Below are 26,844 nucleotides of genomic sequence, written 5' to 3'. Positions count from 1 at the left end.
GCTGTTCGACAAAACCCATCATGTTGTTGCAAAGTGCCAACGAGCGGGTTGGTAATAGGGGTGAGCAAAAAAAAAATTGGAAAATTGAACCGACCAAAATCAAACCAAAAAATCAGTTAATCAAATCGGTCGGTTTAGTTTTTGTTCGATATTCTTAAAAAATCAAAAATTTTGGTTCGGTTTCGGTTAACCTTATAAAAAAACCGACAGTTAACCAAACCGACCGATATATATACAATAATATATAATATAATATAATATAATATAATATATTTTATTTTATTTTATTTTTTTTAATTTGAATAAACCTAGGCATGTGTGCCTTTGGCCTGTCCGCCTTTTCAATTTTCCCCTTTCCCAGTTCCCCACTTTTCCACTTTTAAAGTTGATTTTAGATGGTCAAAATTTTCTGTTTTCCCCTTTCCCAAGTCTCAACAGGCTGGTGCACGCTCGTCGAGGCCGAGTGAATCTGGGCGCACACTCGCCTTTTTAGTTTTCTCCTTCTTCAAAAATCGAAACCTAAAGGTCCTAAACCAGTTTCCCAGTTTCCCCTTTCTTACTCTCTTAGTCTTGTCTCTTCGTCTTCTCCAATCTGGCAATCCCCAGTTTTTCCTCCGGCGTCGGTCGTCACCAGTAGTTTTTCCCTATGGCTCTTTCTCTCTTTGAGTCTTTGTTGCAATGTTGCCTGTCATCTTCATCTCCACCATGCCAACATGGAACATCAATCGTCACCTCGACTTCGCTAGGACCACCACCTCCCAGGCTCTGTCTCTGTCTCTCTCATCTCTCATCTTCGTGGCTCTACCACCTCTCAAGCTTTCACTTCAGGCGACAAACAACCACCAACCAGTCCGGCACCGGCAAATCATCAGCCACCACTTTGCCCTCGCCGACTTGCCCCTCTGCCATGCTTTGCTTGTTCAAGTATTTTTTTTCTTAATTTTGAATGCAAAAAAAAAAAAAAGAAAAGCTGAACCGTGGTTATTCGGTCCATCGGCTAACCGATTACATCGGTTCGATTTTGGTTCAGATTAAAAAACCAATCAAGTCAGTTTGGTTAAAAAAAAACCACCCCTGGTTGGTAAGATCTTCCACTGGTCATAGCGGAGACTTGGGATTGAGTCCGCCTGCACTTGGGTTAGTGGATGGGTTATCCCCCGTTGTTTAGAACTTCAAAAGAAGTAAAAAAAAAAAAAACAACCATTTTGTCGAACACTCATACATCTATATCTATATTACTATTATAACTGCAAATGTTGTGAAATGTTTTTTTTCTTAACTAAAACACCTTTCACCTTAATTTTGATCCCTCTCTAATAAGTCTTATGTTTAAGGTATTAACTCCCATTCTCTCTCATCAAACCCTGTTTTAAGGTATTTTTTCTCACCAATAAATTATATTAATTAAATTTAAATTCAATATTTAACATTATAAAGTCCATGTTTCTAAAACTGACCCCAAAACAAAATTGTTCTTCTATGGAGATGGTGGATAAGAAATAACCATTGGGGGAAATTGGTCAATCTTGTCATGGATAATTAACATATTTTTAAATATAAATAAATATAGAAATAAAAAATATAATAGTTTTTTTATTGATGATGAAAATAAAATACAAAATTTAAAACCAATTCAAAATAAAGTTATTTTTTAGTTTGGAGGTGGGTCAACGATTCAACATTTCTTGTCAAATGTATTAACAATTGGTGTCATAATTAAATAAAAAATTAAAAAGATAAAATACAAAAAAAAATTATAAAAAACATTTGAGCACACCTATAGTGTTTTATATTAATCCCATTGAGAAAAAATAAGTGCAATAAACAATAATTATTTTCACTAACGATGGAAATATAATATATGATCCAAAATGAAATTGACTTTTTTTATTTGATGGCAAATTAACAATTCAAACTTTTGGTTCAAATGTGTTTACCTTTAATGTCATAACCAAATAATAAAAAAAATTAACATATAAAAATTTGTAGGAAATATTTGAATACAACTCTAACATTATATATTTAATATACTTTTTATATACATAATAAGTGAATTATTTTTATCGTCACACCATAGTTTTCAAGGCGCCTTGTCGCCGGAATGGGATATGCTCCTCACACTTGGGTGCCTCACATGCACATCCACCGTGCATTGGGAGCATCTCCCATGATGAATAAATTACAGGTATAGGAGATGTTCACAATGCATGGTAGGATGTGCGTGTGAGGCGCCCTATGTGAGGAGCATATCCGATCTCCTTGTCGCCTAGGCAGGTGCCTAGGTAATGGATTTTTTCAAGTAAAAATATATATCCTAGGGTAGTTCCCTAGGTTCCATAATTTTCATGAGAAAAGTATAAACTTCATGTTAAAGTACAGAAAATCAACATACTCCAACATATTCATGAGAAAAAAGAAATAAAAGAATTTCAAAAACATAAAAAGCCTATGTGGAACAAGAAAATTGGTATATAATATAGACACACATAATTAGTAAAGAAAAAGAAATAAATGTGTTGATTATACAACATTTTAAGTTCTTCATTATTTATTGGTTCAGGTTTTAAAGTCTTTCAAAGTTCAATACAATATTTAGCAATGTTTGTGTTAATTAAACCCTAACAAATAAGAAAATAATAAACAAGAATTAGTATATAAACACACAAAATGAATATTTTAGTTTAAAAATGTCTATTTTAAAATTACAATATCAAAATATTAAGCATCATGCATTTCCAATTTTCACGTTTTGCAAAAAAAAAAACGACTCAGTTTCAAAGGAATATATATACAAATATATACAAATAAATTACATAGTTTGCACTGAGACCGAATATGCTCCACACTGACTCATAAACACATCCTGCCATGCATTAGTAACATCTCCCATACTTATTAATGAATATTCATGGGAGATGTTCCCAATACATAGTGGATGTGCATGTGAGGCGCCCATTTGTGAGGAGCAGATCCCGTCTCATTTGCACTCTACATATTATGTACTCCTTCCAAACTAAGCCAAAAGAAAAGGCGCCTCACAAACCCATATCCTATTATGGGAACATCTTCCATAATTATTTACTTATTATATGTTATTATTCACTTCAGATGTTTCCAATGCACGGTGGATGTGCGTCTGACGCGCACATTTGTTAGGAGCGTCCGCTTTACGGAAAGTGTAACTAAAATCTTTTCTGTCTGTGCCCGATTTGTGAGCCAAAAAGTGTACGTTACAAGGTATTTCCGTAAATAAATTATATTACAAGGGTGTTTCCACAAATGGCTTGTCATGGAGGTGAATTAAAACCAAATTCTTCTTATAAAGGCTATCTCGCCTGAGAAGATCCCGGGTCCGGCCGGCGTGTCTCCTCCATCAACGTCTTTTGAAAATTTTCTCTGAACTCACTCCTCTCGCTCCTCTCGCCAATGCAAATAAAAACGATTTCTTCATTAAATAAAATAAAAATAGGTTTAATGACGAATGGTTAATAAATAATAAAATAAAAAAGATAAACAATTTCCGAATTTATTCGGTTTATATTTTCGAGGAAAGCCTTCTAAAGGAAGCGAAATGGCGGGATGGGATGACAGTGATTTATCGTCGGGTTCACCGTCGGGGAGCGGAGCAGGCGATTCATCTCGTATCGCGGTGCGGTCGTTGCTCGGAGAATCGTTCAAGGATCGCATGCTATTGGGGATCCGAATCTGCAAAGAGGATCTGAAGCGGAAGATTATGATGCCACAATACCTTCGGCTTGCCATGCGAGATGCTATTCGGTTTAAGGACCCGAACGCCAGTGACATGTACGTGGGGAATGGGAACGAGGAGGCACCTCAGGCGCCAATGGTGGTGTTCGTGAATTCGAGAAGTGGAGGACGGCTTGGGCCGTTTCTAAAAGAGAGGCTTCAGGAATTGATGGGTGAAGAACAAGTTAAGTGTTCAACTTAACATTTTTATTGGGATTCAGTTTAGCCTTTGATTGCTTTTGAGGAAAAATGATTCTTGTTTTTTGGTTTTTGAGATGGAAGAATATGTTTGTGCACAAATGAATACGTTTTGATTGTTTAAGTGAGAATATAGTTAGTAGAATTGGCTCTTGTGAAAAATTTGAGACATGAATGGATAAACAATCACCTTTATGTGTTCCAATGTCTTTCTTTTTTTCTTCAAAAGAATAAAGTATGATATTACATTAACCAGGGAAAAAAATTACAAGCACCATATACACCAAGGAACTTTATACAAATTAACTTGCTTCCTGTTTACAAAAGGAGCATCTCTGTCAAAAAATGTATTGTATGATTTACTTTGAACTACTTGTGAACACTCACCTAAGACAAAATTCTGCCATTCAAAATAGACTTCAACTCATCTACAGATTCAAAACTGTTTTCAAAAGTTCTTAAATTTCTCTCCTTCCATAGAAGTCCACATTGCCCATGAATAGAAATCTTCCAAAGTATGGACCCCTCTTTGCTTAACCTCTTTGCATAGGCTGCAACTATTGCTCGACAGTTCTGCTCCCTCCTTATCAAGTATTTTATATATAGGTAGTGCTAGTTGAACTATAACGTTGTGTAAGCAGAAAAGTGAGAGCTATTCATGGGCATAATTTCGGGGGAATATTGTAGTCAGGGTGGTGTTTTCTAGAGTTTTGAATTAAACTCTAACGTCCAAAATGTTTGCTTCTGTAATGGAGTTACATCATTGCTCTGTCATGAATGAGGATGTCCTGGTGGGTTGTTATTTTCAAGCCCTCTGTCTCTGTGGTTATTCTAGTTGGGAGGTAGTGACAGTGTTTCTATGATGTTTAACAGCTCTTTGTTCTTGGCTTGTAGAGAGTGTATGGGGAATAGATTTTGCATCCTACTAAAAGATCAGTTTGCATGTATTTTATTTTCAAATTTAGAGTGGCTAAGCATATTCCCAAGGGGAAAAATGATGTTTATTTATTTATTTTTCTTTTGATCAGTACAATAGCAACTTATCCAGAAAAGTTATAGCTGCAACCAGACTCTGTAAATTGTTTCTCATAAACCTTTATGTTGTTCCTTCCAAATAGTTGTTTGTAACCTGGTTATGGTGCCCAAAGTTCATCAGATTCTGCATGATCAACATAGATTTGAGAGCAGTCATGTGGGCAACATTTATTTATTTTGGATCTCTTAATGAGGTCTTCCTTTTTGATGCCTTACAAGTTTTTAAAATGATCAACAAGAAGCCTCTAGAGAGGGAGTTTCACTCTGCAATACATTGAAAATGATTTAAATTTGGTATTTTCCAAGAATTCGATAATACTTTCTGATTTTTGAGAAATTTAGGTAATTTCAGTACGTTCCAAAACTTCAAGTAATTTTGCCAAGTTCAGTTCAAAGCTTCTAGTATTTTTTTATTGGAAACATTGAATCTTCATTAAATTAAGAAATAATTATGAGGATTACAATATTTGAAGCATCTCAATTTAAAGTAATTAGGGTCCCTTTAGAATCCAAATCATTACAACGAAGCTCAAAACAATTGTTCCCTATTAGTCCCTTGTTTAGCTAAAGCATTGGCCAGTCCATTAGCAGATCTTCTAATCCATCTGAAATTGAGCCTCATTTCCTTTGCAAAACATCTCGCTTCCCTTAATGGCTTGTTATGGTTCCACACCCCTACTTGTTCATCTGCATCCAGCTTACTACTAATTCAAAGATTCTAGTATTTTCTATAAATATTTGAAGAAGTTCCACATTTTTCATGGTTTCAATTTTGATATTGATGTTGAAATCAGAGTTTTGAAATCTTTGTCTTGCTTGCCTCATGCACGTCTTCTTCCTTAGGCTTTCTTCTAACCATACTATCCTTTATAGAGGATTCACATTGAAATTTAGAATATCCACTAATGATTTGAGTTAAGATTTGTTTTTTGAAAGAGTTTAAGTGTAAAAATTAAATTAAGAATTCTATTGCTAGTAATTTTAATTTTCCTCTTAGTGACATAAAGATATACCTATTGTATGTCATATTCTGTAGAGAACATTAATGTGGTCCCCACACGTGTTCATTAGTTTATGATTGTTTATAGTAGTTTCTGTTAGCAGTTATTTCAGTTATTTCTGTTAGTTCTTTTATTTCTTTTGCCATGTAAGCAGTAAGGGTAATTCAGCCTTTTTACCTTTATTTGAATAATTAATATAAATTATAGAGTGGGGCGACAATTATGGCCAATTCTCTCTCTTTTCTGAATTGTCCTCTTCTCTTCTCTTCATTTCCTTCTCTCTTCTCAATCTTTCCCTTGTTTATTTCACATTGAACCTAGGACTGATTGCAGTCCTATTTGACTACTTGGTATCAGAGCCAACCTAGGAATTCTTATGCTAGTCTAATCAGGCCGACTACATGAGAACTTCTTAGGGTTGGAAGTTCCAGTAGAAAGAAGATAATCGGCTGATTCTTGGAGGTTGCTGGCAGTGTACGGCTGCTACTCAAGGGACTGTAGAGCCTTGGAGAGATTCAGCAATCCAGAACAATCAGAAGAAGGGTTGAATCCCCAAGATTAGGGTTCGGACATCAGTTAGAAGGTGGCAGCCAGATTTTTTCCTGAAGTAAGTTGATTTTCTTTGAGATCGATTTGAAAAAGGTTCCTTTTGTTTATTCTGAGAGGTGCGGTTGGGAAATCTCCTCTCTTCTCCTGAGCTTTTTAGGGTTTTAATCCCATGACTGATCGTAGATAAGAAAAAACCCTAGAACTCAAGACTTGTTAATTCTGGGGCAGTAGTTGGACCTGTTTTCATTCCAGACTGAGTGTTTTAGTTCTCTGGAGATATAGTAGAGCTGTTTTATTATTTCTGGGTAGTTGCCGAACCTAATTCACCCTCCTAGGTTGGCTGTTAACATTTTATGGGTGCAGTTTCACTTATCTCAATGCTAAAAAGGGTGCTTTTTTATTAATATCTTAACAAGAATGGAGTTTAAGAATCAAGGGGAAGGTGTTTTGGGGGTTGGTGGTTCTGGTAACATGTTTGAGAACACTTTTCAGATTACAACTGTCAAGTTTGACGGATCGAATTACTTGGAATGGGTCCAATCAGCCATGATGGCCATTGGGGGTAGAGGAAAACTAAATTATTTGTTGGGGGACGTGAAGGAACCAACTAAGGAGGACCAAACCTATGCCAAATGGGTTTAGGAGAACTATTTGGTTATGACATGGCTGTGCAATTCCATGCAGCCACATATAAGCCGAAACTACTTGTGGGCAAAAGTAGCTAAGGAAATTTGGGACATCATGAAAGAGACCTACTCCTAACCCCTTATTGTTGCTAGGGCTTATGAGCTGAAATGTGAGGTTAATAATCTTAAGCAAGGAGAGAAACCAGTCTCGGTTTACTTCTCAACCTTGAAATCTTTTTGGCATAAAATTGTCCAGCTAGAAGCAATTGAGTGGGAAAGTCAGAAGGGTGCCCAAACTTATAGAAATCAAGTTGAAACTAATAGGGTGTTTGAGTTCCTAACTGGTTTGAGTTCTGAATATGATATTGTGAGATAACTACTCACGAGAGATAGTGTGACCCTATCACAAGCCTACTCCTTAGTGCACAGTGAAGAGAGTAGGAGAAAGGTTATGTTGCTGCATCAGCCTTGACAGCAGTTAACCTTAAGTTTGGGGGTGATAAAGAAAGAGATATGAAGAAGGAAGATAAGAGGGACCTAGTATGTGAGCAATGCAAGAAACCTAAACATACTAAAGATACCTGTTGGAAGTTACATCCACATCTAGTTCCAACAAAACTTAGAAACAAAAAGGGGAAATGCCAATGTGGCTGTTATTATTGACTGTACAACCTCATCGGGCACAAGAGCCACATCCCTAGACACCTTAGCTGCTGTCCGGGCAGCTTTGACTCAGTTGGAGATTGAAGTTGGTAATTCAGCACCATTGCCTCAGGCGTTAGTCACAACATCTGCTCCTCCCACTTCAACTTTTGCTCGTTCAAGTACACGGGCATCAGCCTATCATGCTTCAGCCCCAGGTAACTCTGGACCTTGTTGGGTTATAAATTCAGGTGCATCTGATCATATGACTGGTTTGTCTTCACTGTTTACTACCTATCACTTTTTCTCTGGTAGAGACAAAGTGTCTATTGCTGATGGCTCTCTTGTTCCTAATTCTAGTGCCATTTCTTTGTCTTCAGTTTTACATGTTCCTAAACTTAGTACTAATTTGCTTTCAGTTAGTAGCATTACTAAAACCCAAAATTGTTCAGTAACTTTTTTCCCTGACTGATGTTTTTTCTGGATTTGAAGACAAGGAAGGTGATTGAGATTGGCCGTGAGATGAATGGAATCTATCTGCTTGGAGGGAGCTCACATGGGGAAGATAGTGAAGCTAGGAGGTCTTGTTTCTCAGTCTATTGGTCAAGTTATACTTTGGCATAATTGGTTGGGTCATTTATCTTTTAAGTCTTTAAAAAATTGTTTCCTAGTTTGTTTGAGTCAGTCCAGATGTCTAATTTGAGATGTGAAAGTTGTGAGCTTGCAAAACTTTGTAGAACAACCTATTCATTGAGTAATAAAAGTAGTATTCCTTTTGAAATTATGCATACCAATGTTTGGGGACCTTATCACATCACTGCTATGGGGGGGGTATAGATATTTCTTGTTGTTTGTTGATGACTATACCCATTTTTCTTGGGTTTAGCTTATGCGTTATCGAGATGAGGTTCTTACGTTAACCCAGATATTCCATCAGATGATTTTAACCCAGTTTGGGGTCAAAATCAATATTTTCAGATCCGATAATGCGAAAGAGTATTTTGCAAAACCATTAGCCTCATACTTCCTTGACCATGGGATCATCCACCAAAGTACCTGTCTCATACACCTCAGCAGAATGGGGTTATTGAGAGGAAGAATAGACACATATTGGAGGTGGCTAGAAGCATTATGTTTAACTCCAATGTGTCTATACATTTTTTGGGAGATGCCATTCATACAACTGTATATCTCTCTCATTAATCGAATTCCTTCACGGGTTCTTGACATGAAAACTCCATTCACCCTTTTATATCCTGATAAAGAGTTCACCATTCCCCTTAAAACCTTTGGTTGTACTTTGTTCAGACCCTTGGTCCTCATCGTTCCAAATTTGATCCTAAAGCCTCAAAATGCTTTTTCCTTGGTTATGCACAAAGCCAAAAGGGATATTACTGCTATGAACCTACTTCTGGGAGGAGGTTTGTCTCTATGGATGTCACTTTCTTTGAGGATGTACTTTATTATCCTAGGGTTTCTTCTCAGGGGAGAATAGTGAGGTGGGGGTTTATTCATTAGAAGTTCCATTAACTGTCCCAATTACTGAAGAGGAGTGTAGTGGAGAGGGATGTCAGGGGTGTTGGGATTTGAGAGTTTATCACAGACGGTGGAGGCAAGTTGATTTTGGTCATCAGCAGTAGTCCAGGCCAGTCCCAATTCCTTCTATGGATCTAGATCCAGGTATCACTGTTCCTTCATCCTCCATTGCAGATGAGATACCTTCTATTGTTGAACCTTCACCTCCATTGGATGACCTTGATCTTCCCATTACAGTCCGTAAAGGTAAACACTGTTGTACCTCATCTACAATGTAGAAGATCAAGACTGTAATCAGTCTTGAATCCTAAAAGGTTTTCGGTTTGTAAAACAGAAGAGAAGATGAGAGAAAAGGAGAGAATAGAAGAGAAGCAAGAGAACACAAGTTGCTGAAAGGAGGGACAGATTCTAACTCATCTGCCGCCGCCACTTCAACTTAATATTTATATGTTATGCTAGTTACAGGAAAGGACACATCTGCCCTTGGTGTTTACATCATAACACTTAACAATATAAAACTGAAAAGTAAATAACAACTAGAATAACAGAAAAACATAACAAATAAACTAGGTACATTCTACCCTACGGACAAAGTGGCACATCAGTTTCTCTACACTCCCCTTCAAGTTGGGAGTAAATGTTTATCATTCCCAACTTGGATAGATCCACTTCTAGCTTCTTTCTTGATACGGCTTTAGTGAGGATATCTGCTAGTTGCATACTGGAAGTGATGTAAGGGAGGCATACTTCTTGAGATGAGACCCTCTCTCGTACAAAATGCCGGTCAACTTCAATGTGTTTGGTTCTGTCATGCTGCACTGGATTATGTGCTATATTAATAGCTGCTTGATTATCACAATACAGCATTAGAGGCTTCTCATACTCAATACCCAACTCCTCAAGTAGAGATCTTAGCCATAGGATTTCAGCCACTCCGTTGGCCATGGACCTGTATTCTGCTTCAGCACTCGACCGGGAGACAACACTCTGCTTCTTACTTCTCCAGGAGACAAGGTTTCCTCCCACAAGGGCACAATATCCTGAGGTAGACCGTCTGTCATCAAAACTCCCAGCCCAATCGGCATCCGTATAGACCTCCACCTTCATGTGGTTACTGTTCTTGAACAATATACCTCTACCCGGGCATCTCTTCAAGTATGCTAGTATTCTTTCTGCTGCTAGAAGGTGCATGGTTCTAGGAGAATGCATGTATTGACTGACAACACTAACTGCATAACTGATATCTGGCTGAGTGAGGCACAAATATAGGAGCTTTCCCACTAATCGCTGGAACATAACTTTGTCTTCAAGCAGCTCTCCACTCTCTGTACTAATCCTGTGGTTCTGTTCAATGGGTGTATCTGCAGGTTTGACACCCAGCTTTCCAGTTTCAGCCAACAGATCTAAAACATATTTCCTCTGTGAGACAAATATCCCCTGTTTAGATCTAGCAATCTCAATACCCAAAAAATACCATAGTGGACCCAGATCTTTCACCTCAAACTCTTGATGAAGGAGCTGTTTGAGGGACTCAATCTCATGGCTGTCATTTCCTGTCACCACAATATCATCAACATATACTGCAAGTAGTGTCAGTGAAGACTCCACCCTCTTGATGAACAGTGTATGATTTGACTAGGCCTGTACATAACTGAACTTCCCAAGAGCTAGTCTGAATCTGTCGAACCAAGCTCTAGGTGACTGCTTCAAACCATACAATGCCTTATTGAGCCGGTAGACCTTCTTACCTGTCTCTGTATCATAGTATCCAGGAGGCAACTGCATGTAAACCTCTTCTTGCAAGTCCCCATTCAGGAAGGCATTTTTAACATCCATTTGGTACAAGGGCCAAGTGTGGCTTGCTGCAAGAGATAATAAAACCCGAATGGTGGTCATCTTGGCTACCGGGGCAAACGTCTCCAAGTAATCTATACCATAAGTCTGAGTGAACCCTTTTGCAACTAGCCGAGCTTTGTACCTCTCAATGGAACCATCTGCATTGTGCTTTACGGTAAATACCCATCTGCATCCAACTGGTTTCTTTCCTTTGGGTAAGTCAACTAGCTCCCAGGTATTATTTTTCAACAGGGCATCCATTTCAACTTGCATTGCACCTCTCCACTCCGGGACTGCTAGAGCCTCTTGCACTGTTCTTGGAATAGGGACATTGGAAATGGAGCTAAGGTAGGACCTGTAGGTAGGTGATAGGCGCTCATAGGATAAAAAATGGGAAATACAGTGGGCTGTAGATGTGGTACAATGTCGTTTCCCTTTACGGACTGCAATCGGAAGATCAAGGTCATCTGTAGGAGGTGAAATGGCAACAATAGAAGAAGTCTCTGTGGGTCCTGGGACTGTAATGCCTGGACCTGGAGTCGCAGATGAGATTGGAGCTGGCCTGGACTGCTGATGATCGGGATCAACCTGCCTGCATCGCCTGTGATAGACCCTCAACTCCTGATCCCTCTGACCATCCTCACCATTGCAGCTCCCCCTCAACTCCTGATCCCTCTGACCACCCTCACCATTGCAGCTCCCCCTCAACTCCTGATCCCTCTGGCCACCCTCACCATTGCAGCTCCCATCACCCAATGGAATAGGTAAAGGAACTACCCTACTCTCACTGCTCTCCCCCTGAAGACATGGACCTAAACCCTTACTCTCACTGCTCTCCCTCTGAGGAGAAACCCGAGGATAATAGGGTGTCTCCTCAAAGAAAGTGACATCCATGGAGACGAACCTCCTCCCTGAGACAGGATCATAGCAGCAATACCCCTTTTGAGTTCGTGCATAACCAAGGAAAATGCATTTGGAGGCCTTGGGTTCAAACTTGGAGTGATGGGGTCCGAGAAGCTGAACAAAGCAGGTACAACCGAAAGTCTTAAGGGGAATAGAAAACAACTCCTCATGTGGGTATAGAAGGGAAAAAGGAGATCGCAAATCAACAACCCGGGAAGGAATCCGATTAATAAGATAGACCGCCGTGAGGATAGCATCACCCCAGAAGCGAATAGGGACATTGGAGGTAAACATAAGACTTCTAGCCACCTCCAAAATGTGCCTATTCTTCCTTTCTGCAACCCCATTCTGCTGAGGTGTATGAGGGCAAGAGCTCTGATGGATAACCCCATGAGTAAGAAGGTAAGATGCCAATGACTTAGCAAAGTACTCCTTTGCATTATCAGATCTAAGAACTTTAATCTTGGCATCAAACTGGGTTAGGATCATTTGGTGAAAGTTTTGGGTCAGGGCGGGAACCTCATCTCGTGAACGCATAAGATAAACCCAAGAAAACCGGGTATGGTCATCAACAAATAACAAAAAATATCTGTACCCACCCATAGAAGGAATGTGATATGGCTCCCAAACATCCGTATGCACGAGATCAAAAGGATGATTACTCCTTTTATTACTCAATGAATAAGAGTTTCTACAATGTTTAGCAAACTCACAGCTTTCACATTGCAACTGGGACAACTCAACAGACTCAAACAAAGTAGGAAACAAACTCTTTAAGGATCGAAAAGACAAATGACCCAATCGGTTATGCCAAAGCATAACCGAACTCACACTCTGGGAAACAAGTGACCTCTTACCCACCGACTCTTCCCGACGAGAACTCTCCCCGAGCAGATAGATCCCATTCGTCTCACGGCCAGTCCCAATCACCTTTTTCGTCTCCAGGTCCTGAAAAACACACCGGTCAGGGAAGAAAGTTACTGAGCTGTTCATGTGTTTGGTAATACTACTGACTGAAAGGAGGTTAGTATCAAGCTTAGGAACATGTAAGACAGAAGACAAGGAGATCGTATCTGATAACTTAATGTCCCCCTTCCCAGAAATAGGAACCAGGGAGCCATCAGCAATAGATACTCTATCCCTACCAGATGACAAATGGTAAGAGGTAAACAATGAAGGCAAGCTAGTCATGTGGTCGGATGCACCTGAATCTATTACCCAACAAGGTTCAGTAGTACCTGGAGCTGAGACATGGTAGGCTGAAGCTAGAGTACCTGAATTTACGGTTGTAAACTGACAACCCATCTTAGAAACACTACCATAACTGATGCTCCCAAAGCTGCCTTCTGCCTGATTTTTAAACTCCATCTCGGTCAAGTCTTAAAACAACACTTGGACTACCAATCACAACCAAAAACAGTATAGGCCTGATTTGTATTCACAGTGTATGTGCACAACTGGGATAACTCTGATATGAAACCAACAAACAAACACAACAGTGGTTGTCCGTAGAGCTCTAACCCCTTTAAGAAAGTTCGAAAACCCCAAAAAACTCTGAAAAGCAACTTAGAAGGAGGTCTGATTTGCCTTTGCAGAATTAGGGTTTTAATCAGTCCTTAAAGTGATCAATTCAGTTGCATAATCTAATCAGTACTGTATAGATAGACTTGCAGTAGGGTTAATGTGAAACCCTAGAATTTGATCAATGCCAACAATAGACCTGAGGACAGCTCTAGGTAGATCACAAGGTTCAGTCCAGCACTAGGGCTTGCCGCAAGATCACTTCAACCTATCTTTTCTTAGAAAAGTAAATGACTGAAAGCTGAAAGCTGATCCGAAACTGATCTGATCTGAAAAGACAGTTACTTTTCAAATAGAGTCAAGGAAGTAAGTTTGAAAGCTGATCCGAAACTGATCTGATCTGAAACTGATCTGATCCGATCAGAAATATCAACACAAAACCAATGTGATCTGAGACTGGTCTGATCCGATCAGGAATACCAACACAAAACTGATCCGAAATCAATCGCCTATCAATCTGAGATGCTGTTCTCTGAAATCGCTACTGTGGGGCCCACTACTGTGAGAGCAAAAATAGGGTTTCAACTGTAGGTTTGAGGATCTGAAATCACTAAAGTGCTCAGCTGCACTCCCTAAGCAGTCCGCACCAGTGGGACATGTCGTAGGGCACAGTGAAACCCTAAAAACTAATCCCCTTTGAAGTGGAGGGTTCGGCCCAACAATCAAACCCTAGACACAAACTTAATCATAGTTCGGCAAGCCAAACCCTAGAGGAAACTTGAACACAGTTCGGCCCCTCTTTTTAGATAGGTCTAACCTATCTCGGCTGATTGCGATCTCTAAAAATCAGTAAAGAAACAAACTTACTTACTGATTACCTGCCTTCGGTGTACTGTCTTCTAGGGTTACATGAACCCTAACCTTCGCTGCCTCTTCCTGATTACCAACTCTCTGCAGGCTGCGGCAAGTCTTCAACTGCTGCGAACCTCTCCTGGTAATCTCCAAGATTCAGCCACCAAAAAACTTCTTCAAGACTTCCAGCCCTAGCTAGTTCTCATGTGGTCGGCTGGACTAGATACACATGAGAAGCCCTAGATAGGCTCTGATACCATGTAGAAGATCAAGATTGTAATCAGTCTTGAATCCTAAAAGGTTTTCGGTTTGTAAAACAGAAGAGAAGATGAGAGAAAAGGAGAGAATAGAAGAGAAGCAAGAGAACACAAGTTGCTGAAAGGAGGGGCAGATTCTAACTCATTTGCCGCCGCCACTTCAACTTAATATTTATATGTTATGCTAGTTATAGGAAAGGACACATTTGCCCTTGGTGTTTACATCATAACACTTAACAATATAAAACTGAAAAGTAAATAACAACTAGAATAACAGAACTAGAATAACAGAAAAACATAACAAATAGACTAGGTACATTCTACCCTACGGACAGAGTGGCCCCACAGCTATCAGTTTCTCTACATACAACTCACTGTATTTCTCAATTCCTATCTTATGATCATCTTTCTCTATCCTACAAGTCCTTCTTGGCCTCCATTGTTGCTATTCCCATTCCCAGAACAATGCAGAAAGCCTTGTCAGTATCTAATTGGAAGGATGCAATGAAGGTAGAAATGGATGCCCTTCTGAAGAATAATACTTGGGAGTTAGTTGATCAACCTAAAGGGAAGAAGCCAGTTGGATGTAAATGAGTGTTTATTGTGAAACATAATACTAATGGTTCCATTGAAAGGTGTAAGGCCAAATTAGTTGCAAAGGGATTTACTCAGACCTATGGAATAGACAACTTGGAGACTTCTGCACCAATAGCAAAGATGACCACTATCAGAGTTTTATTATCTCTTGCAGCCAGTTACTCATGGCCTTTGTTTCAGATGGATGTTAAAAATGCCTTCCTCAATGGAGACTTGCAAGAAGTTTACATGCAGTTGCCTTTCTGGATTTTATAGTGCAGAAACAAGAAAGAAGTTTGCTGGCTGAATAAAGCCTTATATGGACTAAAACAATCGCTCGGAGCCTGGTTTGGTAGATTCAAATAAGCTCTTGAAAAATTTGGCTATGTGCAGGCCCAGTCAGATCACACTTTGTTTATTAAGAAAGTGGATTCTTCCTTAACATTGCTTGCTGTATATGTGGATGATATTATAGTGACAGGGAGTGATACTAGTGAGATTGAGTCTCTTAAGCAACTCCTTCATCAAGAGTTTGAGGTAAAAGGTCTTGGGAGAGGTACGATACTTCTTGGGTATTGAGGTAGCTTGGTCCAAGCATGGGATTTTTGTTTCTCAAAGAAAGTATGTCCTTGATTTATTGGAAGAAACAGAAAAATTGGGTGTTAAATTTGCTGACACACCTATTGAATAGAATCACAAGAACAATGTAGAAGGTGGAGAGCCCCTTGAAGATAAAGTTATGTTCCATTGGTTAGTTGGAAAACTTCTCTATCTTTGTCTCACACGACCAGACACTAATTATGCAGTCAGTGTTGTTAGTCAGTATATGCACTCTCGTAGAACTACTCACCTACTTGCAGTTAAGAGGATATTGACATATTTGAAGAGGTGTCTAGGCAGGGGTATACTATTCAAGTTTACACAGATGCTAATTGGGTTGGGTGTGTTGATGATAGGAGGTCTACCCCTGGATATTGTGCCTTTGTAGGAGGTAATCTTGTTTCTTAGAGTAGGAAACAAAATCTTGTTGCTCGTTCCAATGCTAAAGCTGAATATAGGTCCATGGCAAATGGTATGGCTGAAATACTATGGTTGAAATCACTATTTGAGGATTTGGGTATTACTTATGAGAAGCCCCTAATGCTGTACTGTGATAATCAGGCTGCTATTAATATAACCCATAATCTGGTACAACATGATAAAACTAAGCATATTGAAGTGGACTGACACTTTATTAGAGAAAGAGTTGCTTCTCAAGAATTGTGTCTTCCATATATCACCTCCAACATGCAACTTGCAGATCTTCTCACCAAGGCAGTTTCAAAGACAAAGTTAGAAGCAGATCTATGCAAGTTGGGAATGACAAACATCTATTCTCAACTTGAGGGGGAATGTAGAGAACATTGATGTGGTCCCCACATGTGTTCGCTAATTTATGATTGTTTATAGTAGTTTCTGTTAGCAGTTATTTCTGTTAGTTCTTTTATTTCTTTTGCCATGCAAGCAGTAAGGGTAATTCAGCCCTTTTACCTTTATTTGAACAATTAATATAAATTATAGAGTGGGGCGACAATTATGGGCAACTCTCTCTCTTTTCTGAATTATTCTCTTCTCTTCGTCTCCTTTTCTATTCTCAATCTTTCCCTTGTTTATTTCACATTGAACCTAGGACTGATTGCAGTCCAATTCGACTACTTATTCTAATGGTTGATGTTGCTAGTTGATTAATTGTTTTTTTTTTTTTTTTGGATTCGTTCTCTTTTTGTATCTTGTATTGGCTATAGGGATATGGAATTGAGAAGGAAAAGTTGTGGAGAAGAGTGGTTGATTGGGTAGACTGTAAATATGGAAGTACACCTTTAGACTGGTAATCCTTGCCAATTCATAACATTATAGGAACCGAGACCCTTTCACTAAGTCAGGCCCACAAAACTCAGCCTAGGCCCATGCTACAGAGAGCATAACTGCAACATAGGGAGAAATCATGCACATTACTCCACCAATCACGTTTGTGTATGCCAGGAGGCCATGTCAGCTCAGTTAGTTAGAAGCCCTATTCATGAATCATGCATTGTAAGGAAGAGTTTAAGTGGCTAGTTGCAGAACAACAGAATCAGATCTGGATTTAGTCTCTTTTCTCTGTCTCACCATTCTATTACTGTAATTATCCCCTGTAGTTTACTGGTTCTAAGATTGAGTTCCATCAACTGGTATCAGAGCCTAGTGTCAATGCCACAGACAAAGCCCATGGTGACTGAGGAACAAGTGGATAGGATCAAGGTGGACCTCCACAAGGTGGTAGGATAACTGAAGGACATTAAGGAGAAGCTCTCGGTGATGGCTTCTAAGTTTGAGAAACTGTTGACGCGAGAAGGAAGAAATGATGAACAAGAAGCTTCTGTGTCCATGGAAGGTAGTTCTAGATGAGTGGGTTGGACAAGAATCTGAACAACCAAACTGGAGTTCCCAATCTTCTCAGGTTAGGACCCAACCCTGTGGCTCTGCAGAGTAGAGCACTACTTTGAGTTTCATGAAATACCTATCGCTTAAAGAGTTCTCATGGCTTCTATGCATTTGGATGGTGAAGCCAACTGTGGTATCAATTGTGCTGTTTAGACCCACTTGCAGTTAACTTGAGCTTGACTTTGTAGAAGCCATTGGTGTTCGATTTGGACCTTCGGGCTATCAAGACTTTGATGGAGAGTCTAGGTTCACCCTGCACGATGAGAGTGGTGGGCTTAATCATGAGCTGGAGGGTCTCAGTCCTTATTGACAGCGGGTCCACACTGAATTTCATCACCACTCTTCCCTCCAGGCGTCTTGGATTTAGCTATAGAGCCCATCATTCTGTTCTCTGTACATGTTGCTAATGGACACCATCTACAATGTGAAGGGGTGTGTCGGTCAGTGGGGTTGAAGATACAAAAAGCCCAGTTTTTGGTGGATTTGCATCCTTTGGATTTCTCTAGGGCAGATTTGGTGTTAGGGATCCATTGGTGATGCCAATTAGGCCCAGTGTTATGTAATTGTGCCCAATTGACCATGGATTTCACATTGGATGGACAACATCACAGCAATTGTTATTTGAATATGATGGTGTGTTTCGGGAGCCTGAGATTCTACCACCTACCAGGGCTCATGACCACCGGATTCCCATCATTCTGGGTGCACCCCCAGCCAATGTTTGGCCATATTGTTACCCTTCATTCCAGAGGACTGAGATCGAAAAGATAATGAGAGATTTCCTGGAAAAGGGTCTCATATGACCCGGCAACTGTCCCTACTCCTCACCTGTCTTGCTAGTAAGAAAAAGATGGGACATGGAGGTTTTGTATTGACTTAAGGGCTCTTATCAATATAACAATAAAAGGTTGTTGTCCGATACCCCTAATTGATGAATTATTGATGAGCTAGGCCAGGCTAGATATTTCTCTAAGCTGGACTTGCGTTGCGGCCATCATCAGATTCACATGCACCTTGAAGATGCACATAAGACAACTTTTCGGACTCCAGATGGGCATTATGAATTCTTGATCATGCCTTTTGGCCTAACCAATGCCCCCTCTACATTCCAACACCTGATGAATGATGTTTTCGGACCAGCCCTAAGAAGCTACATATTGGTCTTTTCGGCGACATACTTGTTTACAGCCCAAGTTGGCCCAAACATTTAGAGCATCTATGTGCTACATTGAACCTTCTCTGCCACCACCAGCTGTTTACAAAGCGCACCAAATTCTCATTTGACCTAACACAAGTGCAATACCTTGGCCACATGATTTCCAATGGTATGGTCCATACCGATCCAGAGAAGGTGTCTAGCATGATTAACTAGCCCTAACCCACCAATCTCAAGTAGCTTCGTGGGTTTCTAGGCTTGAAGGGTTACTACCACCGTTTTATCAAAGGATATGGTGAATTGGCAAGCCCACTAACTAGTTTGCTTAAGAAGAACGGTTTTCTGTGGACCCCAGTGGCTGACAAGGCTTTCTGTGATCTCAAACATGTGGTTACTTCTTTCCCTTTTCTTGTTTTACCTGATTTTACTAAAGAATTTGTTATGGAAAGTGATGCTTCAGGTAAGGGCTTGGGAGCTGTTCTCATGCAGCAAGGTCATCCAATAGCCTACTTTAGCAAGACTTTATCTCCGCGCCAGCTTAAGTCAACATATGAGAAGGAATTGATGGCTCTCACACTAGCTGTACAAAAGTGGAGAGCCTATGTGCTGGGTTGAAGGTTCACAGCCTGAACAGACCACAGGAACATTAAACACCTCTTGGAGCAACGCATATTGGGCCGGGAACAACAGAAATGGGCTTACAAGTTGCTGGGGTATGACTTGAAGATAGAATATAAGCCTTGGCCTTCCAATGTTGTAGCCAATGCACTTTTGAGACCACCATCATTAGCTCTCATGGCTGTGTCCCGACCCCAGTTTCCCTTGCTGGACCAGCTTAAGAACGAGGCTCGTGAAGACCCCACTCTAACTGAAACCCGAGCTCGATTCTTAGAAGACCCCTTGACTGTTCCTGGTTATGTGATGATAGGTTCAGTCTTGTTCTATAAAGGGCGGATGATTCTTCCCAAGGGTTCCTCACATCTCTCAGAACTCATTCACCTCTATCATAATTCAGCCGTGGGAGGACATTCCGGGCCCCTGTGCCCTTACCACAGGCTATAGCTGCCGCCCTACTCATCTATTTATAATAACACCAAAAATAAGATTGCAATTACATTAAAGTCAAATATAAAAAAACAAACTAGCAGCAGTAGTGGGGACCACAGTAAATAAAATAACAGCACTAGTTATTGCTCTACATCTCTACAAAATACAAAGAAAACAAATCACCAGGTTGTTATGTCCCACCATTCACAGAAAACAATCCATCACTCACAAATAAAAATCAATCGTTCTCCACCATTCACACACAGTCCCTCTTCGAACTGCCAAATATAGGGAGTCTAAAACACCATAAAAAACTCAACGCACAATGCAACTTGAGGCATAGAAGGCTCCTATCCCTCTGGGCGATCAGTCCTTTTGGGTTCTTCCTCTTCTTTTCAACTTCTATTGACAGAAATCTTCAGCCAAACTTGTTTGAGGTGTCCTTTACAGGTCCAGTTGAGCAAGTTGATCAACTTGGCTCTGATGCCATGTGGTCAGACCTGTATTTGATAAAATAAACAAATAAAAATCCAAGTATAATCCCAGGATACAGAGCAGCAACAGAGAAGAAGAAAAGGAGAATACAAAAGGAATAGAGCAAAGACAGTTTCTACCGAGAGACTCCACTGCCGCCCAAATATGACATCTATTCATAAAAAAGTAAATCACATAAATGCCCCTGATTATGTGACCCACGACAGAAACAATAAGAACTATAAACAAGAGAAGGAAAAAGACCAAAAAGACCCTGGAAGAATGTACCGGAAGATGATGCAGCCTGGGAAGATTATGGGAACCTACAGCAACAGTTTCCGCACATCAACCTTGAAGACAAGGTTGTTCTCAAGGGGGAGGGAGCTGATAGGAACTGAGGCCCTGTCACTAAGTCAGGCCCACAAAACTCAGCCTAGGCCCATGCTACAGAGAGCATAACTGCATTACTCCACCAATCAAGTTCATGTATGCCAGGAGACCATGTCAGCTCAGTTATTTAGAAGCCCTATTCATGAATCATGCGTTGTAAGGAAGAGTATAAGTGGCTACCTGCAGAATAACAGAATCAGATCTGGGTTTATTCTCTCTTTTCTTCTTCTCTTCCTTCTTCTTCTTCCTCTGTCTCACTGTTCTATTACTGTAATTACTCTTCTAGGGGATTCCTCCCCTGTAGTTTACTGATTCTGAGATTGAATTCCATCATAACACATATGGCTCAAGCATCTGGAAGGGCATAATGTAAAACAAAGATCTTTTCTCACAGTTCATCACTTTTAATTGGGGGATTGAAGATCATATTTATTTTTGGAAGGATACTTGGTGCTGTGAGAGGCCTCTATGGTTCTATTGGGGGCTTATTACACTGTTTTCACTATTGTCCCCTTCGTGTATTCCACAATATTCATGACTGGATAGTTGATGCTTTGATGGCAACATGTTCTAAGACTCGTGTTCATCTGAATGCCCAAGAGACTAGATGGTGGAGGGTTACCAATTTAGGCATCTTCTCTGTCAGCTCCCCTTAGAAGATGCTAGAGGGGCCACAATCTGGTAGCTTTCCTGGAAAAATGGAATTGGAAGGTTCATGGATAAAATTCTTACCATTAACCACCTTTTCTCCAAGGGACGTTCTTGTTAACCAATGCTGTATATATGGTTGGTAAATTTGTTGTATCCTTGTACATGCTTTCTGTTTGAGGGATCCTCTCCCTCATTTTATTGCAATTACCATATATATTCACATCAGTTTAGGAACTATTTGAGTCTTAAAATTTCATTCTGTTATATGTAATGCAGGTTTTTGATCTTTCAGATGTGAAGCCTCTAGACTTTGTTCACTACGGATTGGCTTGCTTGGAGAAGTTGGCTGATTATGGTGATGATTGTGCGAAGGATACTCGTGGAAAGATGAGGGTTGTGGTATGTTGGCTTGAGTTTATAGGTTGCTCAGTTATTTTGTTTTATCTTGTTGTTTGATAAACTAAGGTACAATGTTTTGAAATTGTAATTGTGTTGTGAATTGTAAGGGGGTTTTAATCAGTGCTGTCAAAACTGGATCAAACACAGAACTGCTTTAGTGACAGGGGGTCATGGGTTGAACAGTTCGATCATCTGGTTCAGCTGTTTGACTCGTTTATATAAAAATGCAAAAAAAAAAAGAAAAAGAAAAAGGAAAAGAAATTCTAGAATGTCTTTTAAACCTGTTCTCTTAACAAGTTAAGCTTAAACCAATAAATATAGTGGGGTATGAGAGGCATTTCTACATTTACTTTTGTTAGGTTTGATCAAATTGACATTTTGAGAAATAGACGGCCTAAAAACTGTTTTGGCTGCTAATTCCCATTTTTGATGGTCTAACCATCTGGTCCAGGCTAAGTCTGGCAACATTGGTTTGAACCAAATCATATTGTCAATTTGTAATTTTTTTTTCTGATTTTATAAAAGTTTTTAAAAATTAAAAAAACTAAAAACTCTTAAAAATTAGAAAAACAGCATTGCACCAACTTTCAACCTATAGACATTATATGAGAAGATATAAATGGCACTCATGCCACTTGTATACCATTACCGATATTCAATAGATGGTATGATCGTGTTTAACTCTAACCTTTTTCCTTTTTAATAAAAATGTTTTATATTGTATAGATATTTGAGAATGAATATGTTTAAGTAGATGGAATAATGACCCTACAATTCAATGAAAAAGATGACCATGGTCATCAGAATAACCTATGTTAGGTCCCTTATAGAAAGTAAACAAAGGAATTCCTCCTCTCTGCATAGATGTATGTTATACACTAAAAGATCACCCTTATAAATCAAAATCATCAATTTCTAACCCCATAACCTCAAAATAGATTAAAAGGTGCAAATCCATATTGACACTTAACTATCCTCTTTCCAAAGCATAAGCTCCAATAGCCCAATATAAAATGCCCATTATAAGTTCATAACTATAAAAGTAAGAAACTATGTTCATCAAAGCATTTCGTTCTTCATCATTCCTATCATCATCCCCATTATCACTATTCACATCAACAAGCTGAATTTTTCTTCAATCTTCATATTCTTTCTCTCCCTCTGTTGAATAAACACATTTTTCTTTATCTTGAAGTAGGACTTTTTCTTTTCTTCTCCTCTTTTGTAGATTGCTAGGACCTATGGTAGAATGGATTATGATTTTCTAATCAAAAGTTAGACTTATAACTTTTTTTGATTGGTAACTTTTCTTTATTAATGATAGAAAAGGTAAATTTACAGTGGTTATACACATGTAATTGCTCCAACATTAGGGCTGATTTAATCCATAAACCAAGGCCAAAAGTTAAGCCCTAGAGGAATTTCCTTGTCCCACCTTCCAAGTATAGAGCTATAAGTCAAGCTACAGGGGAGTTAGTGTGGCTTAAAAGTCTTCTTCAGGAAATAGGGATATCCATAAAGTCTCCCATGTATTTACTTTGTGGTAATCAAGCAACAATCCATATTGCATCAAACCTTGTTTTTCATGAGAGGAGAAAAATATTGAGGTGGACTGTCAATTTGTCAGTGTGTAGATTTAGAGTGGTGACTTTGTGGGCCTGCTAATAAAATTAAAAAAAAGACCACTTACCTCTAAAGAGGCAAAGTTAGGTGAATTTTTATGTAGTCATGTGGAAGTTATCTTAGGGCCAATGATGGACATTAACTCTAGTCCATCATTGTTTCCCCCCCCCCCCCATGAAGAGAAGCATAGTCGAATAGCTAGAAATGGGAGGCTTGGATGAATTGGAAGCCTGTAATAGTAAGGTGTATTCCCCAGAATGATGCAATCTAAGGAGCAGGAAGGCATCATCGGAAAAGGCTCTAGAAGAGATGGATAGCATTGTGGCGCTGAGTGATGAAGATTCAGAATCCAAAGTTTGAGCTTTTCCAAGGGTAACATTGGATCACTAGCCAATTTCCATTTGTAAGGAGGACCAATGAAGGAGAGGCCCAACACCCTTTAGATTTGAAAACATGTGGCTATGCCATCCAGATCTCAAGAAAAAGGTTAAGGAGTGGTGGGGAGAGAGTAATCCAAGGGTAAATTGGAAAGGAATGGGGTTGCATAGGAAGTTGCAGGATTTAAAGGCCAAAATTAAAGAGTGGAACATTCAACAGTTTGGAAGATTAGAAGAAATAAAACAAGCGTTGATCAATTAGAGGAGGTGGATGGCAAGGAAGTTAAGAGGCAGAATTGAGGAAAGAGATAAAGAAGCTAGATGGGGTCTAAGGAAGCAATTGGAGGATATTCTGTATCAAGAGGAAATTAGTTGTAGGCAAAAATTGAGACCTAAATGGGTGAAGGAGGGTGATAGAAATACAAAGTTCTTTCATGCAATGACAAATGGTAGAAGAAGGAAAAACCATATTCCTAGGTTAGTGGTGGATGGGAAACAACCACCCAACAATGAGATAGATGGGGTCTTTAAAGAACATTTCAGATATATATTTTTAGAAGACTTTTGAATAATAGGGTGTGGGTTGATGGATTGGAGTGGTTGAGGCTATCAAATGAGGGTAAAGCTTGGTTGGAGAGGAATTTTGAACAGGAGGAAATAAAAGAGGCTGTATTTTATTGTTAGATAGATGTAAAGTTCATGGGCTTGATGGATTCACCATGTCCTTTCACCAAGATTTTTGGGATTTTGTAGAGAGAAGAGATGTGTTACTATTTACACCCTCAAATTTGACATTTATATTTTGATAAAAAATTACAAGAAAGCCCTCACTTGGGTGCCCAAGTACAAATAGATATTAAAAAGACCAAAAACACCTTGCCCAAGCATTCTCAACACTCCCCCTCAAGCTGAGCATATATGTCAATCATGCCCAACTTAACAAGGTTCTTGACAAACTTTGAATGGTGAGCACCTTTAGTGAGGTAATTAGCTAGTTGGTCTTCCAACCTTATTGTTAGCGTAGGGGTATTTCTGTCTTTATACTTTGGTTGATGTTGATGATTTGTAGTGTTGTGTTGGAACATGTGCTCTTAACTTAAGTAAGGGCACATAGGTCTTTTCAGTCTTGTTTTAATAATAATATAAATACTTACTGGCCAATTGGGAGAAGTCAGGTTGACTCTGTCAGTTCGAACCAGAATTCTCTCTTCTCTCTTTCTCTCTCTCTCTCTCTCTCTTTCTCTATCACCTTTTCTTCTTCTACATAACTGAACTCAGTCAGGCCGAACTCTAAGGCAGACCTGAATTTTAACATGGTATCAGAGCAGGTTAAATCTACCTAGATTTCTACTTGCCTAGGGTTCATTCTCTGCGCACCCTATCTAGGGTTTTCCTCTTTTTTTCTGTGTTCGATTGGAGATAAGGGAAAGGGCTGAAAAGGAGTGATCGCCCTCTTCCCTTGGGGGTCTCTATGCCTCCAGTCAGGTCGTATGTGGTCGGTTGCTGTGATTTCTGAGATCGCCCTCTCCTAGTAGAGGAAGAATAGAGGGCCGAACTGTGTGGGCAGTGACTGTTGTGTGTGGCGGTTGTGTGTGAAGCGACTATTGTGTGTGGACTGCTCTCCTGCTCGTATGGGTGTTACTTCAGCGGTAAGGTATGAGATTTCAGTGCATGATATCTGTTATGGATTAAATAGGAGGTGTGTTTCAGACCATATGCTAGGGTTTCGGCCAGTAAGTGCTAGGGTTTATGCTGGTTTCTTTGTGCTTTTTGAAGGAAGAGATATGATCATATAGTGTTGAGATTTCAGGTAGTTGTAGGAGTAGGGTTTGTGGTGTGAGCACACTTTTCAGCAAACAACAAGTGCTGAAATCAGTGTGACAGGTGTGATCTAGGGTTTGTGGTGTAAAGAGCACACATTCCAACAACAATTAGTGCTGCAATCAGTGTGACAGGTGTGACATAGTGGTGTGTAGTGTGCAAATCTCAGTGATAATAGAATTCAGCAAGTGTGCAGAATTGGTGATAACATAATGGGAGACAATAATGATTATAAACCTAGTGTGATGGTGCCTACAAACTACCTGAATGTTCATATGACCTCCATTAAGTTAAATGGAGAGAATTATGTGCCTTGGGCTAAATCCGTTGAAGTCTTTTTGAAGGCAAAGAAGAAGGTAAAACACATCAGAGAGGATAAACCCTCCTATGACTCTCACGAGTATGAAAACTGGGAGCAAGAGGATGCTTAGATCATCACATGGTTGTTAGTGTGAACTTCATGTTCCTTGATACTGCCAAAGATGTGTGGGACCATGCAAAGAAATTGTATTCGGGGCAGGACAATACAACCAGAGTTTATCAGCTTTATCAAGAGTACTTTAATCTGCAATAGGGCAATCAGAGTCTTGAGGAGTACTATGCCAACATGAGGAACATACGTAATGAGTTGAATGTCTATCATCCTCTCACTTCTGATGTCAAGATTCAACAACAACAGAGAGAGCAACCTGATGTGACTAGATTTTTGGTGGGACTAAAGTCTGAATATGAACCAGTACGGGCTCAGATATTAGGGGGATCAACTCTTCCGTCCCTTGAAGAGGTGTTTGCTCGACTTTGGAGGATTTCTATCAGATCTACTGAGAACTCTAATATCTCAGATAGATCTGCCTTTACTGCATCAAGAGGCCGTGGTGGTAGAGGTGGAGCTCGGGGAGCTCAGTCTGGCCGTGGTGGTGGTAGTGGTTCTGCATATGGCCGAAGTGGCAATGGTGGGTCTACTCATAATTGTGGTGGTGGTCGTACTGGGAGCAGAGATTCAGGGGGAGCCCGTGGTAGAGGACGTAGCTCAGGCCCGAGGAAGTGCACTCAATGTGGTATGGATGGACATACCATCAACTATTGTTATGATTTACATGGTCCTCCCTCAACCTGGGCTAATCATGCCGCGATCGGTGACTCAAGTTCTAGCTTTAGATAGGA

The 26,844-nt window shown here is 39.8% G+C and overlaps 1 protein-coding gene across 5 annotated transcripts in view; it reads left to right on the top strand.

Moving 5' to 3' along the window:
• The first annotated feature begins 3,328 nt into the window (after positions 1-3,328).
• LOC148869912 (diacylglycerol kinase 4-like) overlaps positions 3,329-26,844 on the top strand; it is a 106,679-nt gene continuing 83,163 nt past the window's right edge. For 3 of the 5 annotated variants that reach the window (XR_016108269.1, XR_016108270.1, XR_016108271.1), the window contains exons 1-2: positions 3,334-3,931; positions 21,737-21,859. Coding sequence is in view for 2 of the 5 variants with exons in the window: in XM_088973916.1 (XP_088830042.1) it covers positions 3,572-3,931; positions 21,737-21,859 (483 nt within the window). In the remaining 3 variants the exon portion in view is untranslated. Of the gene's footprint in view, positions 3,932-21,736; positions 21,860-26,844 lie in introns of all 5 variants that reach the window. The other 2 variants (XM_088973916.1, XM_088973915.1) reach the window with 1 other exon arrangement.

This window comes from Nelumbo lutea, chromosome 2 (assembly GCF_056320005.1).
Source record: "Nelumbo lutea isolate HS-2025 chromosome 2, American lotus-T2T, whole genome shotgun sequence".
NCBI lineage: Eukaryota > Viridiplantae > Streptophyta > Magnoliopsida > Proteales > Nelumbonaceae > Nelumbo > Nelumbo lutea.
Note: the sequence above shows the minus strand (reverse complement) of the source record. Positions and strands in the feature narration are given on the sequence as shown.